The sequence below is a fragment of the Arachis ipaensis genome, chromosome B1 (assembly GCF_059453495.1).
Source record: "Arachis ipaensis isolate K30076 ecotype BB chromosome B1, ASM5945349v1, whole genome shotgun sequence".
Taxonomy (NCBI): domain Eukaryota; kingdom Viridiplantae; phylum Streptophyta; class Magnoliopsida; order Fabales; family Fabaceae; genus Arachis; species Arachis ipaensis.
Window position 1 is genome coordinate 9197671 of NC_142436.1, and position 16679 is coordinate 9214349.

At 35.3% G+C, this 16679-nt stretch overlaps 4 protein-coding genes across 5 annotated transcripts; all 4 read right to left on the minus strand.

Annotated features, from left to right (window-relative positions):
* Positions 1-1965: 1965 nt before the first annotated feature.
* LOC148575668 (uncharacterized) lies at positions 1966-2502 on the minus strand. Its single transcript, XM_088502485.1, has one exon. It carries the CDS (start codon positions 2500-2502, stop codon positions 1966-1968), a length of 537 nt encoding a protein of 178 aa, XP_088358611.1.
* A 107-nt stretch (positions 2503-2609) lies between these two features.
* Positions 2610-3596, minus strand: LOC148575669 (uncharacterized). Its single transcript, XM_088502486.1, has one exon. It carries the CDS (start codon positions 3594-3596, stop codon positions 2610-2612), a length of 987 nt encoding a protein of 328 aa, XP_088358612.1.
* A 1771-nt stretch (positions 3597-5367) lies between these two features.
* Positions 5368-8521, minus strand: LOC148575670 (uncharacterized). Its single transcript, XM_088500978.1, has 2 exons — positions 6723-8521; positions 5368-6348 (listed from the first exon to the last, which is right to left on the minus strand). Exon 1 carries the CDS (start codon positions 8472-8474, stop codon positions 6729-6731), a length of 1746 nt encoding a protein of 581 aa, XP_088357104.1. The 5' UTR covers positions 8475-8521; the 3' UTR covers positions 5368-6348; positions 6723-6728.
* A 4726-nt stretch (positions 8522-13247) lies between these two features.
* LOC148575671 (uncharacterized) lies at positions 13248-16354 on the minus strand. 2 transcript variants are annotated; one of them, XR_015902213.1, is made up of 3 exons: positions 14581-16354; positions 13805-13879; positions 13248-13427 (listed from the first exon to the last, which is right to left on the minus strand). XR_015902213.1 is itself a non-coding variant. In XM_088500979.1 (2 exons), the coding sequence occupies exon 1, from the start codon at positions 16324-16326 to the stop codon at positions 14587-14589; it is 1740 nt and encodes a 579-aa protein (XP_088357105.1). In that variant the 5' UTR covers positions 16327-16354; the 3' UTR covers positions 13248-13427; positions 14581-14586. The 2 variants fall into 2 exon arrangements, 1 of the variants encoding a protein (XP_088357105.1); XM_088500979.1 differs by lacking the exon at positions 13805-13879.
* Positions 16355-16679: the final 325 nt, after the last annotated feature.

Sequence of the window (16679 nt, forward strand, 5' to 3'; positions counted from 1 at the left end):
GACCTGTTTTATTTTGTAATGTAAAAGTAGTTTATGAGCAAAGCAGAAAAGCATTCAATAGAAGATCTGGAAATTCAGTAATTAGTAATGGAATATTTCATTTGATGACTAGTTAAAACATACACAAATATTTTGTCTTTGGCTCCACATGCCTAGTACCAAAAAACAGAGAAGCAACACTGCAAGTGTCCTCAGGCACTTAATACCAAAATACAGTACTCAAACCAATGTAACTAAGGTAAAGTTCTTAATGTAAATATCCAATACCAAAATTAAAAACACTTCTTGTAAAACATTAACACAAGAGTCACAGAAAATTTCACACTCTAATCCTAAAGATTTCCCCACTGAGATGGGGGTAACTTGGCCATCAACCTCAGCTTCTGCATGGGTAGATGAGGTGCACTGCATTGAATGACAGAAAAGGGCCTCTTCCTCAGAGATGGCTGGCTAGGAGGCTGTTTGTTGCTGGTGGAGATTGCAGAAGATGCAGCCTTGTTCTTGGGCTGGGCCAGGATGTTGGGTTGAGTGGAAGCTTTCTTGGGCTTGGTGGAAGCCTTCTTGGGCTGAGGTGCTTCTGTGGTGGGCCGGGCTTCACGTTTCTTGGGCCTTGTGGGGGGTTTTTCTGGTATGAGATGCTGGCAGATTGGATGGTGATGGTGTAGTAGTCCTCTTTCTCCCTCCCCAAGCTGTCTGATCAGGTGCCAGCTTAGCTGCATTCTTCTTAGCTCTGTTGGTTGAACTTTGGGCCTACAATAGTTATGTAAATCATATAGAAAGTAACACACATATCATATAGTAGTAAACTTATATAGTTGGCAATCATGATGCTAGTTGAACCCTAGAATAGCATATCACAAACCCTCTTACCCTCTTCTTAGGAAGGCTGCAGCCGCTTTTCTTGTGTCCAACTCCACCACAGTTGGAGCATCTTTGGACTTCTCCCCTCCGTGACATATGAGTCTGGCTTCTAATGTCTTCATCTGCAGCCCCTCTTTTCCTCTTCTTCACCGGTCTGTGGCTTGGCCTCCTGTAAGGAGGTGGGATGACATCATCATATTGAGTCCTCTCCCATAGCTCCGGGCCGTTTACAGGGTGTATCACCGCCTCGTAGCACCTGATGTAAGCCTCCTTCTTGTAGCATTCATCCACATATGACTCCAAATTAAGGCCCTTGAAGGTGATGCAGCTGATGGCATGAGGACAAGGAATCCCACTAAGTTGCCGATTCCTGCAAGAACATTCACCAGCTGCCAGATCCACAACATACTTATCTAGACCACTCATGACCTCGTATTGGCTAGCAGATGACCAGTAAGACCTCCAGTCCCTAGCTAAGCTTGCCCGTTTCTCTAATTTCTTACAAATCATTGGCATAATGTTTCCTGGATAATTAAGAACCCTTTCCCTATTTGCAGCCCATCTAGTCATCATGTAAATCCTAATATCCTCTAACATGCTCACAATTGGTTTCTCTCTTGCTTCTACTAACACAGAATTGAAACTCTCACTCATGTTATTAACAAGACTGTCACATTTAGATAGGAAGGTAAACCTGGATCTTGACCAGAACCTTGGTGGAATGCCATTCAGATGTCTAAATGCTCCCTCATTCAGAAGTCGCAAAGTTTTCATTTCCTTCTCCCAGATCTGCCAATGACTTGCTTTAGCACACCTCCACATCTTGTTCTTTAGCTCTAAACCAGGAAACTTCTTCCTAAAATTGCTGTAGAGATGCCTGACACAGAACCTATTATCCACACCTGGAATGACCTCTTCAAACGCCGGCAATAAGCCCTGTTTACAGTTAGGTAAGATTTCAAATTGTTACTTCATTTATTAAAATAAATTCAAGGACAACTTATGAAAGGCTGATATATTGTGAGTTACCTTTTGCTGATCAGACATAAACGTGCACTTTGCAACATTGTGTGGGCCTAAGTCATCGGACAGGTGACGCAGAAACTAGACCCAAGAGTCCTTAGTCTCCGCCTCCACAACCGCATACGCTAAGGGGAAAATCTGGTCATTTGGGTCTCTTCCGACTGCAGTCAACAGTTGTCCACCTTGGGGGGCTTTCAAGAAGCAACCGTCCAGCCCAATGAACCTTCTACAGTGTTGAAAACCTTTCTTGCAAGCCTCAAAGCATACATACATTCTTTGGAAGACACAATAGTTCATCAGTTCTGCATTCTGTCTCTCTTGAGCAAAATCTGGTGATCTAATAACCTTGAGAATCACTGTGGAACCTGGGTTTGTTCTTAGGAGTTCATGGCAGTAGTCGTTTATTCGCTTGTACTGCTCCCTAAAGGCCCCCTGTATCTGACTCAAAGCTTCCTGTTTTGTCTTAGCTGCCATTGCCTTGGTAACGGTCAAGTTCCATTTTTTGTGAGCCTTTGCAACTAGCTCCTTCACCTTGATCTTTGGGTTGGATTCAACTTTCTTTTTAAACTGGGTACCCAACCATTTGCTGTGCATAATCCCAACCCGGTGTGTCTGCATGCAGGTATGTTGGAGATTCATGCTTCTTAGTTGCCAAGTGGACTCCTCACCCACCCTGTGTGCATATAACTAAAATGGGCAGCCTTTCTGACAAACAGCTCGGACCCTCACCAAGTCGCACTTGCTGAATTTAATGTTTCTAGCTGTGTTGACTGCATAGGCCGCCACTGTGTCCTTGAACTCCTGCCGAGATTCATACAATGTGCCAACCTTCCATTGGTACTTTTCCATTTCCTTTTGTGTCTTATGCACTGGAAACCTCTGCCCCCCTCCTCAGCATGATCCTCCCCATCATCATCACCCATCCCTGCTCCTGCAATTACATGATCCTGCTCCAATTCATCACTGTCAAATGCATCCTCATCATCCAAATCACTTGTAACAACTTTTTTGCCCTTCTCCACATTGCAGTCCTTTGGCACAGCATTATCTTCACCAAATCCACTTTCATAGTCGTACACATCATCACTGTCAGTGAAGTGGATGTCTTCCACACTGTTTTCCTCTTCATCAGATGGCAAGTATGTTGGGTCATCACTGTCTTCGCCACTGCTAGCATCATCACCATCCGCCTCATCTCCCTCTTGGCCTAATTCCACTCCACCATCCTTATTATCGCACTCTTGTTGATCTGCAACCCTAGCTCCATCACTGTTATCTACATTGCCTTCGAACAACACTAAATCTATACCACCACCTAAGGGTTTCTCATTCTGGCCACCAACCGTTTGTCCCCCCACGTCCAGAAAACCCACCTCCGGAAATCCCTCGGCATCCTCAACCTCATGCACCACAAACAGATCAACAAAGCCTCTCCTCCCTGCTATGGTACACATTTCAATTGCCTCTGTGTCACCTACCAATAGCCTCAAATGACGCTCATAATCATCCTCAGTTGGGTCTATGTACCATAACGCTGAAATGTTGGATTTCCGGTATCCAAGGTGTCTCAGTTCCTCGTATGCCTCAAACACACTCCACCGATCGCCGTCAATGTCCTCCACAACTGTAGATTGACCCTTCAAGTACCTCAGCACACCATTATCATATCCAAATAACCCACCATGGTGCACCCGCATGTTGAACAGCGCCATCTCCTTCCCGAAAAACCCTATTAATCAACACAGGGAGTTACTCAACCAACTATAAACAACAACTACAATCAGTTCAAACCCTACCCTTCCACACACCTTCGCACATTCCACATTAAGAAACGAGAAATTATATTTACATAATGCTTACCTTGCCGAGGGATTTTTGTTGGAACGAAGCCAAGTTAACAAACCACGAAGTTTTCCGGCAACCTCTCTCAAGCTACCAACGCCGGACGTCGCAGGAAGGCCTTCCAAGGGTTTCGCACAATCGTTTCACACAAACGTTTCACTCTCTACTCCTATTCTCAGTCGAAGCGTTGCTTGGGAAAGGAAATTTGATCTCGCGGGAAGTAATGCCAACCAACAAGGGCATTTTCGTATTAAAAAATTATTTTTGGGGGCAAAGAACGTTTTTAAAACAAACCGGAACCTAAGGGACTTTTTTGTTGCGAAAAAAAGTCGAGGGACGAAATAAATTTTTGGCCCCTACTTTAGGGACCAAAATCATACTTATCCCTAATAATTATTATATATATTTTTTGTTTAATCTCTTTTAATAAAAAAATTTATATATTTTTATTAATTATCTCGTACAGTATACGGAAATATACACTAGTAGGTCATAAAAAATGTGATGCAATGACCTATATATTTTATCTTTGTAAAATTTAAATATCTCAACGTAATTAATTTTTTTTGAAATAAAAATATCTAATGTAAAATTTTTTAAAAACTTATTTGAATGTATACTCTAAAATCTTAAATAAAATTTAAATTCATAATAAATTAGTCTTTAATTTATCAAATTAAATAATATTATAATATCATTCTTTACGTAAACTTTGTGCATTGTATTATATATAAATTTATAAAAAAATAACATTATCAAAATAAAATGACATTACCATTTTCATGTAATATAATATATAAGTAAATAAATAGATAGATAGATTCAAAATTTTAAATAACATTGTTTAATAACAAAGGATCGGTAATAATTTATAAAAAATGTGTTATTTATGCATAAAAATTGAGGTAAAAAACATGATTTGGAACATACAGTAGGATAAAGATTCATGAAAAATTAGTTGTAAAGTGAATGTTACTCGATAATCAAAGACTTAGTATTCCAAAAACATTTTTATATTTAGAGAAAATTATACATCGATTCTTAATCTTTTGGTTCATGGGAAAATTTTTAAAATGGAATAAATTAAATCCAGTGATCGATATGTCCAAATTTTGAAAAAATCGAAACTTAAATGTATTTTCAAATTTTTTGGAACTTAAATATCTACGGACTAAAAAGTCAAAAATCTATTGTCTTTTTCTCTTACATTTATAAATAAAGCTAGTGTATTGTATTTTTTTTCATAATATTGCAAATAGAAAATTTTAATAAAAAATATAAATTATTTTAAGTCCTTTATGCATTGAATATACTAAAATAATCAAAATCCTCAACTTTTTATTCTTTTAACTGATATCCTTAAGCATTAAAGCACCCTTTAATTAAATCTACCATTTAAATATCTCAAATTGAAGTTGATCTTTTAAAAACATGTTTTGGAACGCTCAAGAAGTACCAAACTAGAGAAACTACCAATTATCCCTATTTTTCTTTACCATATGTGCCATTATTATTCTGACAAATATTTGCTTTTATACCTAAATAACAGAAATCTTGCCTTAATTTGCTTGAGGCATTACACTTGGAATTAGGCATTTCAAAATGTACATAATGCTCACAGTTTGAGCAGGCCTAGCAATCTTGTGCACCAAGAAAATTATGTAATAGGAGAATTTCTCTTCAAATACATGCAGAAGTAAGCTTTTTCTGCTAATGTTTTGCATTGAGAAGAAACTAATGAACTAGGACCATCCCTAACATCTGTTTCACAATAAAGAAATGAGTACTACTATACTATACATTCTGTTTACAAGACTTAATAAGTAGTAATACAAAAATGGTAGTTCATGAATCATGACAACGGAATCCTATCTTAAAGATTCTTGTACCAAAAAGAGTGTAGAATTTCTGTGCAACCTTTCCAAGCCATTGTCGGTCGAAACGAAAAACTGTCTTTGAGAAAAAGGGGGCATATTAAGGCCTCTGAATGCATGAGGGTTAGATCAAAATCATGATTCAAGGAGAGAAACGCATAATTGGCTCCTGCGGAAAATGGAATAGTACCAACATAACAAGGAGAGAAATACATGCAAAAAGTTCTATTTGAATATTGTCAGGAACCAACTTTTTTCAGCTAACTTTATTCTGTATCCTAAATTACCTCTAAACCCTAAATCCTAAATTATAAACCTAAATCCTAAAGTCAGTTAATGTTGGTTAATTTAAAGTTGGTTCCGTATACTTTTACATCTAATTTTGAATACATACAGTCATACCATTTGAGTATGGTTATATGCAAATAAACCAATCAGGCCAAAATTTCAAAAGAGGGAAGGGAATATATAAAAAGCTCATTTGTTAAAGTTTCAATGTTCTTATATACAAATGCTGATTACCAAGATGTGTAGTATGAATGAGGAAAATCTGAATATCATACTACAATCACTTGGTAGAACACAAATCATGATCACCTTTTGGATATTGTTAATTACGAAATCTTGGCAAGGGCCATTTCCATTTTATCCTAAACAAAGGACTAAAAAATGTACAGCAATCGTGGAGGGAGGATGTCCTAATCTTCTCCGAAAAGCTGTAAATTCGGTTAAAAGGTTGAGAGCCCACCTGCAATTAGAAGGGGATGCATGTTAGTTCATTTTTTGATTTTTGGTTTCAAGCTTTATGTTTTTAAAATGCATGACGTTCAATTGTTCCTGTTAATCCATACGATTTTTTCAAACAAAGCTCAAATAATGGTTTAAAAAGTCACAGCATCAGGAATGCAACCATCATGATCCATTTTTGACAACAGGGCCAATGTATCTTCAACAGACCCTCTCTAGAAACTAGAAAGACTATTGATCATAATATTGATCAGTGGTATTGATGTTATGGCATTGCCAAAGTTCTCTGACCCAACAAATACAGAATTTACAGAACTATGATACATATTCTGCAACAATAGAGAGGTGGTTTCAATTTGAGTTGATGTATCTTACCTTCATTCATCCGTTCAATAAGCCTCTAGCAATCATTTCCCGAAGAAGTTTCTCCGCCATGTCATTCTCACCTTTTTCAAAGAAAGCACGAATAACGATTTCAAAAGTCACAGCATTTGGTAAGCAACCATTGTCTTCCATTTTTGACATCAGGGCCAATGCTTCTTCAAATAAGCCCTCTTTGCAGAGCCCACTGATCATAATAGTGTATGTCCTCACATTTGGATGATAGTTTTTAATGGAAAGATCTTGAAAAATCTCTTTTGCTTCTATAAGTCTTCCATTTTTGCATAGGCCATGAATAAGTATATTATACGTGAATATATTCGGACCAATGCCACTCTTTTTCATTTGATTAAATAACGAAAATGCCTTGTCAACTTGTTTGACATTGAACATCCCATCCAACAAGGAAGTGTAAGTGATTATATTAGCAGGTTGACCTTTATTATGCATCTCAACAAGAAGCTTTGAAGCACAAGAGATTCTCCTTGATTTTCTCAAGCCATCAATTAGAGTACTGTAAGTTACCGTGTCAGGAACCAAGTTCTTGCGACGCATCTCTTCAAAGAGATTCAAGGCATCATCCATCAATTTACTTTTGCACAAGCCATTAATAATAATATTGTAACTTCGGATATCAGGAGCCATACCTATCTCTATCTGGGCCATTGTGTGGAATATACATTTTGCCTTGTTTAATTCGTTAACCAAGCAATACCCATCCATTAAACAATTATAAGTAACCACAGTTGGTTCCACAGCATCTTTTGTCATCACAGCCAACACACTCTTAGCATCTTTGATATTTCCCTCCTTACATAGTCCATCAATCAAAGTATTATAGGTACGAACATTTGGAGTAATGTTTTTCAGCATCATATGATTTAGTAAATCAATGGCTTCCTTAAGTTGGCCCACAAGGCACAATCCATAAGTTAGAGTGTTGTACGTGATAACATTGGGAGAGATTCCCTTAGCAAGCATTTCAGAGTATAAATGAAAAGCATCACTTACAAGCGTAACCTTGCACAAGCTATCAATAATTGCACTGTACATGACTACATTAGGAACAATCCCATACCGTGGGATCTTTCTCAACACCTGAATAGCAGCAGATGTGTGTCCAGTCTTACAGAGTCCATTAATCAAGATGCCATAAGTTACTTGATTAAACTGAAATCCATGAGCCAGCACTGTGTCATGAAAGTGCAGTGCTTTTTCAACATTACCACAGAGACAGAGACCTTTAATAAGTGTATTCAATGTTATCGTATCAGGTTGAAAACCCATCCTGAAAATCTTGGCCAATACAGAGAAAGCAAGCTTCATACGACCCATGCCGCAGCAACAATTGATTAAGATATTCAAAGTAAATAAGTTGGGAGCGATTCCCCTGGCTTGCAATTGCTGAAAAAGGGAAATGGCGGTGGGGAAATGGTTGGTCTTGGCAAGAGATCCCAAAATCTTGGTGAATTGGATGATGGATGGAGGGCGACGCATAGAGAGCATGCGAGTGAAGGAATCAACAGCTTCATCAACATGGCGTGGGGATGTGAGCTGAGAATGAGAGTGAAGGCTTGACATTGAACAGCGAAAAGGGAAAACATAGGGCACAATATGAAGAGAGAAGCTGAACCTGGAGAATGATGCTGCACGCAACATGTTTGTGTAAAATAAAATCCAATCAGATGAGAAGAAGGGGTTGGAAGACAAAAGAGCGAATTGAACGGTGGAAACAATCACCGTCATCGAAACAAAGGTTGGTTGAGAGTTGATAGTTAACAGTTAACACCAAAGCAAAGAAGGGTGTGTTAGCTAAATGGTCTGATTTGCAATTCCTTTATTATTAAAAATTAAAATATGAATATTATTTTTAGTAGATTGAAAAAACTAAATAAATTATTAAGATAAAATAATAAAAAATATAAATTTATTTTATTTATGTAATTAATTTTTTTAAATTATAAATTTAAATTTAAAACAAAATTAGAATTTATTTTTAATATAAATAATTTTTTTTTACTTTAATATTTTTTAAACACAATTATTTATATTTTTTGTGGGAGATAATTTTTTTATATTCCCACATCATAGTTGATTATCTAAAAAAAAAATTCATAATTATATTTTTTGTTGTCTGACTAATGCTCAATGAAAAAAGAATGTTAAGAAAGTGGAAAATTTTTTTTATTAGACTATTGTACTTAGCTCATTTTAATTTGAAGCTAATTTTATAAAATACGTTAAAATCAAATTATATTTTAAATTCAGAAATTTAATTAAATTCTTGAGTAATCAGAAAGATAAAAAAAGTAAAATACATTTTTTTTCAAGAGACATTAAATTAAAAAAATATGATATGCTTATGGATATATAAATAGATTAAGGTTTTGTATATAAAGTATAAGAGGTAAATACTAAATTGATACCGGAAAAATTTTGGCGTTAACAAAATGGTACTTGACTTTTGTTATTGATAAAATGGTCCTTGCATAATTTTAAAATTTGACAAGTGTGCCCCTAAACTCGCCAGAACGCATTTCTGGTGAGAACAATGCTCAAGTGACCACCGTAATTTAATGATAATGTAAATTTATTTTGAGCTGAAATTTTTAATTAAATAAATCCTAATCCTACCTAAAAAATCTCTAAATCAATTTGAATTCGTCCTAATTATCTACCCTTATTATTAGTTACTCTGACTAAGTCTCTCATTTTTTCACTAAGACTTAAACTGAAAGGTCACTTAGAGAGTGAGAGACATTACTGTGAAAGTCGATCTTGGCGCGAAAGAGAAAGAAAGGACGTGACACGTGAGAGATATTTTCAAATCTGGAGCTTTAAGTGCAAGAGATTGCAAGGAGCATCATCGCGACTCTACTATTCGCTGTGAATGACCTTACGAAGAGATAGGTTTTGCTTCATTCTATGGTTTTATGTACATTGTCTCTGTGGACAACCTTATGATGAATTTGATTGTTTTGGTAGTTCATCATATTTGTTGTTTGTTTTCTACACTTACAATATTGCTATAGTCATTGAAGATGTAAACCCTTTTTTTTTTGCCATTATCAAAGGCATATAGCTATGTTTATGGTTTATTCATTCTATCTTCCTTCTACAATTTTTCAGATGAATCGTCTAATTACATTTGTATATCATCACATGGGTTCTTTGCAAAGGGGTGGGGGCGATAATATGACATACAAAGGGAGTTTAATAACTGGGCCTCATAGGGAGAATATTGAGACATGCAATTTATTTTTTGTTGAACAATTATTTCTAGACTTGGATTACCTAGATATAATGAAGTTTATTTGTTGGAAAACGGGTCTTCTATCTTAGAAATGAGAAGAAGAGGTATAGAATGATATGCTACGACTCCAATTGTCCTTGGGTGTATTATTATGCCAGGACCAATTATTCACCTTTATTTTAAATTAAGACCTTTGTAGATGAATATACTTGTCTGAAAAGCAACAAGAGCAAGTCAGTCAGAATCCATCCCAATATGTTATAGAGAGAGACACAAGAGTGGTTTAAGGTTGAGTATGACATTTTTGTAGATCAGAAAATGATGTATAGGACTATAAAAAAGGCAAAAGATATCATTAAAAGCACAGAGAATGATCAATATCTACGGTTGAGAGACTATCTGCATGGGACAATGAAAACTAATCTTGAGTTAAGAGCAAACATGGAAACACCCCAAAGCCGGATGGGTTACCAAAGTTCAGAAACTTGTATGTTTGTTTGACTGCTCACAAGAATGGATTTAGGGCAAGATGTAGATCCTTTATAACATTGTATTAGATTTTTCTAAAAGGTTATTTTGGATGACAATTGTTAAAAGTAGTTGCTCAAGACGCAAACAACCAACTGTTCTCAATTGCATATGGGATTGTGAATGCAGAGAGACAAGAAAAAATTGAAAATTCTTTCTTGAGAAATTGCATATCGACATAGGGGACTATAATGAGAATAAATGGGTTTTTATGTTTGACTAGCAAAAGGTGATATACACTATGAATTCTTATTTGTCATGTTAATATCTTTAGGTCATTACATGAATATCTTTTAATTATTTAATTTACTCTTTAATGCAGGGACTAATACCAGCATTACAGGATGTCATGCCAGGTGTTAAGTACAAATTTTGTTGTATGCACATGTGGAGAAACTTGAACAAGAGATGAAAGGATAAAAAACTAAAGAGATTATTTTGGCAATGTATCAAAGCAACCACTTATAAGAGTTCAATACTAATGTAAAAAAGATCAATTCACAAGCGTGAAACACTACAAGAAAAATGCTGAATACCATAGGATTTACTATCAAAATTATCAAAAAAATTTGGCGGAATAAACCTTGTTGGTAACTGTTTACCAACGAATTTTTTTCCCGCTACTAATTACTAGTGGATATAAAATTTTAATTGTGAAATTCTGGAACTTGTTACCGACGGATTTTTTTTCCAAAAAATCCGACGATAGTATATTATTTATTATTAATAATTAAATTAATAGTTATCGGCGGATTTAACTGACAATAAATCCGACTGTAAACTTAAATTTTAATTTTTTTAAAAAAATTATTTAAAAATTCAATATATAATTTTAAATATTTAAATTTAATAATTTCAAACGAAAAATAGCAAAAGAATTATTAGCAAGAACTGAACAATTATTATCAAAAATTGAAGTATTTAGAACAATAACAACAAATAAATTTAATAATAGTTAGGCAAATAAATTCAATATATAACTACATAGCAAAAAAAGAAAAAGGAGCTTTGGCTTGAGTATCAGCAAAAGCTGGATTCATAGCACTAACATACTAGAACCAATTCCTGGATGTGGACGTGCAAGCAATAGTTTCAAGAATTTTCTTGTTTATATAGGTGCGCATTCATGAATTTTGCTAGTAAATCGAAGTGTCTGCGTTGCTCTGAGCAAAGACCCAAGAAACATCCCGGGGACTGGAGTTGCTCCAAGTATCTGACCCCCGAGTTTCTTGTTTTTTATATTTTGGTTTGTGCATTAAGTGGAAATTCATATTGACTTTCAAAGCTTAGTTTAAAATATTGTTAATGGGATTTCTATTGTATGTAGCTGTGGTTTCATGAATTTTGCTAGTAAAGTGAAGTGCTTGCATTGTCAAGAGCCAAGTCCTAATTCTAACAAATATCAAAATCCCGGGGATTGGAGTTGTCCTAAGTGAGTTTATTGTTTCTTCTTCTTCTCCTTTCCTTTCTAGTATGCACTCTTACAGCATATTTAATGTGTGCTCCAGGAACACTCATGGCTACTCATTCTGTGTTATATAATTTTGAAACAGCATAAATGAAAATAAGTGGCTATAGATGTTTTTGAATTACATATTAAATGTGTTTAAGGAGCATACAAGTCCACCTGATCCTGTTGTCTCTTCTCTTTTCCTAGCATGCTAAAGTTTGTCGTTTCATATTACTTGCTTAGGTGTAATTTCTACAATTATGCAAGAAATAAGGATTGTCTGAAGTGCAACATTGAACGACCTAAAGAGCAACCAACCAGTGAGCATGAGGAGCATGTTTGGAAAAGATCATATTGATGAAGAGATGCCATAGGCCGACATTTGCATGGTGGAGTCAAATGTGGGTTTTCTTTCCAGTTTATTTTCTTGTCATTTCATTAGAAAGATACACATCTGCAACATAATCAGAGATAGTTATTTGAATGTATTTGAAGATGTTTAATATGATCATGTACTGATCTAGAAGCAAATTTACCGATGTGCAATGTACCATCATTAATATTCTATGAAAAACATATACATGGAGTTGGATTGAATCTCGTGAAATGTGAATGTTCCAAGTTAATAAGGAATAAATATACCAAGACGAAAATTCATATGTCCATTGAAGTATCAATTCGAGCAATTGTGAGATCAAGTAAAAGAGTAGTATTTTTATTTCTCACGTTATGTTTTAGTCTTGCTATATTCTCAATATGATAATTGAGGAATATAGAAAATAAAAAGGAGAACATTAGTCAAACCCTTAAACTCTAACTAATATAGAGGAATATTTATCTTGAAAATAATAATAATAAAAAACCATACAACCAAAATCCACTATAAGAATCAACTGAGTCAACAGAAGCATTCAACAAAGTAAATCCAAATTAAAACTCTCTTTGGCTATTTGGTAGCCATCAAAAGTAATTGCAGCTTCTACTCCTATCATTAATTATTGCCACAAAAATACAATAGTAACAAGAATCATGGCCTCTTTTATTTTCTTCTTCTTCTCCATGTCCTCTATCTTTTCTTCACACGCAATATCTTTTGAGTTTTGACATCAAGTATCATCACACGCTTTAGCATAAAAAAGACAAAATCTTGATGTGTGGAACTTCTAATAGATAACGAGAAAAATTGGGAAGTTTAAACTTTAGATGGATAACTTAAATCGACTCTACTTAGGCTGTAATCTGAAAAGGAAATAAAGATAAAAAGGGAAATCAAAAGAGGCGACACACATTTTAGAAGTTGGATTTGATTTTAAGGTGAAATAGAAAACCGTATAGCTTATGAATACATCCTTAATCCCCACTTAAATTCGTTTTACTACAGTTCTTGGAGGATTCGGTCAGATAAACAACAGTTCACGGTTGCTAATGATAAATGTCAACAGTCATGGGAATTAGTTAGATACTCCACCTACAAAGATAAAGAAAAACAAGTTGCACAGTTTAGGAATAGCAGGGAAACCATAACAAAATTATTAACAATTGTAAAAATCAAAAGTGCAAACTTAATTGAATAAAATTGAGATAGTCAAAACATTAGTGATAGTGAGGTCATGGCATTGCCAAAGTCCTCTGCCCCAGCATATAGAGAATTTATATAACTATTCTACATATTCAACAACAATAGAAATGTAATTTTAATTTGAGATTTATTTGACCTTTTATCTATTCTACAAAGTCAAAACAATAGTGAGCTTTTCCTGAATAACACAAGTGCCATGTCAAGTTGTCGGTTTTTGCACAAGGCATCTATCAAGAAATTGTAAATGAATATAGAAGAAGGTTGACCTTTATCATGCACTCAATAAAAAGCTCCAAAGCACGAGAGATTCTCTTTGATTTGCCAAGCCATCAATAAGAGTGCTGTAATTTACCGTGTTAGGAACTTAGTTCTTGCGACACAAGTTTAGATGTACAAAACTACAAACTAAAATCAAGGCAAGAGTAATATTGATGCAGAAAAACATCTGCTTTGAAATACTTTGGTGGCCAAACCACACACTCATTTAAGCAGGTCAAAATCCAGTGTAAGGCAAATATTGCCAATCTCCATAGAGAAGTCATTCTTCAACAAGCAAACTAACAATAAAATTTGAAGTTTGGGAAACCATAAACCGAATTATTAACAAACTCATATTTTAGAACCACGTTTTTCATAATAATGTAATTTTCCTTATACAGAATGCAATGGATTTGCAAATGTTTATAGCACTCTTTTTTGTTTTTCTTAGTTTGTAGCATGATAATAGTTAAGATATATGATCTCATAGGATAACAGTAAAGAACTATTAATTACTATAAAGAGATCTTAAACACTAAACCTGTAAGCTACTACAACTAGGAATATCCTCTAAAGCATAGTGGAATTAAAAAAGATGATAGCAATTACAAAAATTGAAAGTTCAAAGTTAATTGAATAAAAATGAGATAGTCAAGACATCAGTGGTATTGATGTTATGGCATTGCCAAAGTTCTCTGATCCAACAGATACAGAATTTACAGAACTATGATACATATTTTGCAACAATAGAGAGGTGATTTCAATTTGAGTTGATGCATCTTACCTTCATTCATCCGTTCAATAAGCCTCTAGCAATCATTTCCCGAAGAAATTTCTCCGCCATGTCATTCTCACCTTTCTCAAACAAAGCACAAATAACGATTTCAAAAGTCACAGCATCTGGTAAGCAACCATTGTCCTCCATTTCCGACAGCAAGGCCAATGCTTCTTCCAATAAGCCCTCTTTGCAGAGCCCATTGATAATAATATTGTATGTCCTCACATTTGGACGATGGTTTTTAATGGGAAGATCTTGAAAAATCACTTTCGCATCTGTAAGTCTTCCACCTTTGCATAGGCCATCAATAAGTATATTATACGTCCATATATCTGGATTAATGCCACTCTCTTTCATTTGATTAAATAACACAAGTGCCTTGTCAAGTTGTTTGATATTGAACATCCCATCCAACAAGGAATTGTAAGTGATTATATTAGCAGGTTGACCTTTATTATGCATCTCAACAAGAAGCTTGGAAGCACAAGAGATTCTCCTTGATTTGCACAAGCCATCAATTAGGGTATTGTAAGTTATTGTGTTTGGAACCAGGTTCTTGCGATGCATTTCTTCAAGGAGACTCAATGCTTCATCGACCAGCTTTATCTTGCAAAACCCATTAATAATAATATTGTAACTTTGTATATCTGGAGCCATTCCTATCCGGGCCATTGTGTCAAATATACATTTTGCCTTGTTTAATTCGTTAACCAAGCAATACCCATCCATTAAACAATTATAAGTAACCACAGTTGGTTCCACAGCATCTTTTGTCATCACAGCCAACACACTTTTAGCATCTTTGATATTTCCCTCCTTACATAGTCCATCAATCAAAGTACTATAGGTACGAACATTTGGAGTAATGTTTTTCAGCATCATATGATTTAGTAAATCAATGGCTTCCTTAAGTTGGCCGGCAAGGCACAATCCATAAATTAGAGTGTTATAAGTGATAACATTGGGAGAGATTCCCTTAGCAAGCATTTCGGAGTATAAATGAAAAGCATCACTTACAAGCGTAACCTTGCACAAGCTATCAATAATTGCGTTGTACATGACGGCATCAGGAGCAATCCCATACTGTGGGATCTTTCTCAACACTTGAATAGCAGCAGATGTGTGTCCGGTCTTACAGAGTCCATTAATCAAGGTCCCATACGTGACTTGATTAAACTGAAATCCATGAGCCAGCACTCTGTTATGAAAGTGCAGTGCTTTTTCAACATTACCACGGAGACAGAGACCTTTAATGAGTGTAGTCATTGTTATTGTATTTGGCTGAAAACCCATCCTGAAAATCTTTGCGAATACAGAGACAGCGAGAGTGATCCGACCCATGCCGCAGCAACAATTGATTAAGATATTCAAAGTAAATAAGTTGGGAGCGATTCCCCTGGCTTGCAATTGCTGAAAAAGGGAAATGGCGGTGGGGAAATGGTTGGTCTTGGCAAGAGATCCCAAAATCTTGGTGAATTGGATGATGGATGGAGGGCGACGCATAGAGAGCATGCGAGTGAAGGAATCAACAGCTTCATCAACATGGCGTGGGGATGTGAGCTCAGAGTGAGAGTGAAGGCTTGACATTGAACAGCGAAAAGGGAAAACATAGGGCACAATATGAAGAGAGAAGCTGAACCTGGAGAATGATGCTGCACGCAACATGTTTGTGTAAAATAAAATCCGATCAAATGAGAAGAAGCGGTTGAAAGAGAAAAGAGCGAATTGAATTGTGGAAACAATCAGTGTCATGGAAACAAAGGTTGGTTGAGACTTGATAGTTAAGTAGTTAACACGAAAGCAAAGAATCATGCTAGGGTCTGTTAGTTAAATGCTCTGATTTGCAATTTTTTATTATTAAAAATTAAAATATGAATATTATTTTTAATAGATTGAAAAAATGTTTAATTATTCTGCAGGTTCCTATAGTTTCACCAAATTTTCAATTAAGTCCTTATACATTTTTTCTTTTCAATTGGGTCTCTACACATTAAATTTTTTTTTAATTAAGTCCTTGCCGTCAGTATAACGTTTAAGATAACGGAATATAATCTTAGTAAAAACCGAATATTTTTATCATTTGGTTGGAGTGGCTAATTGAACAA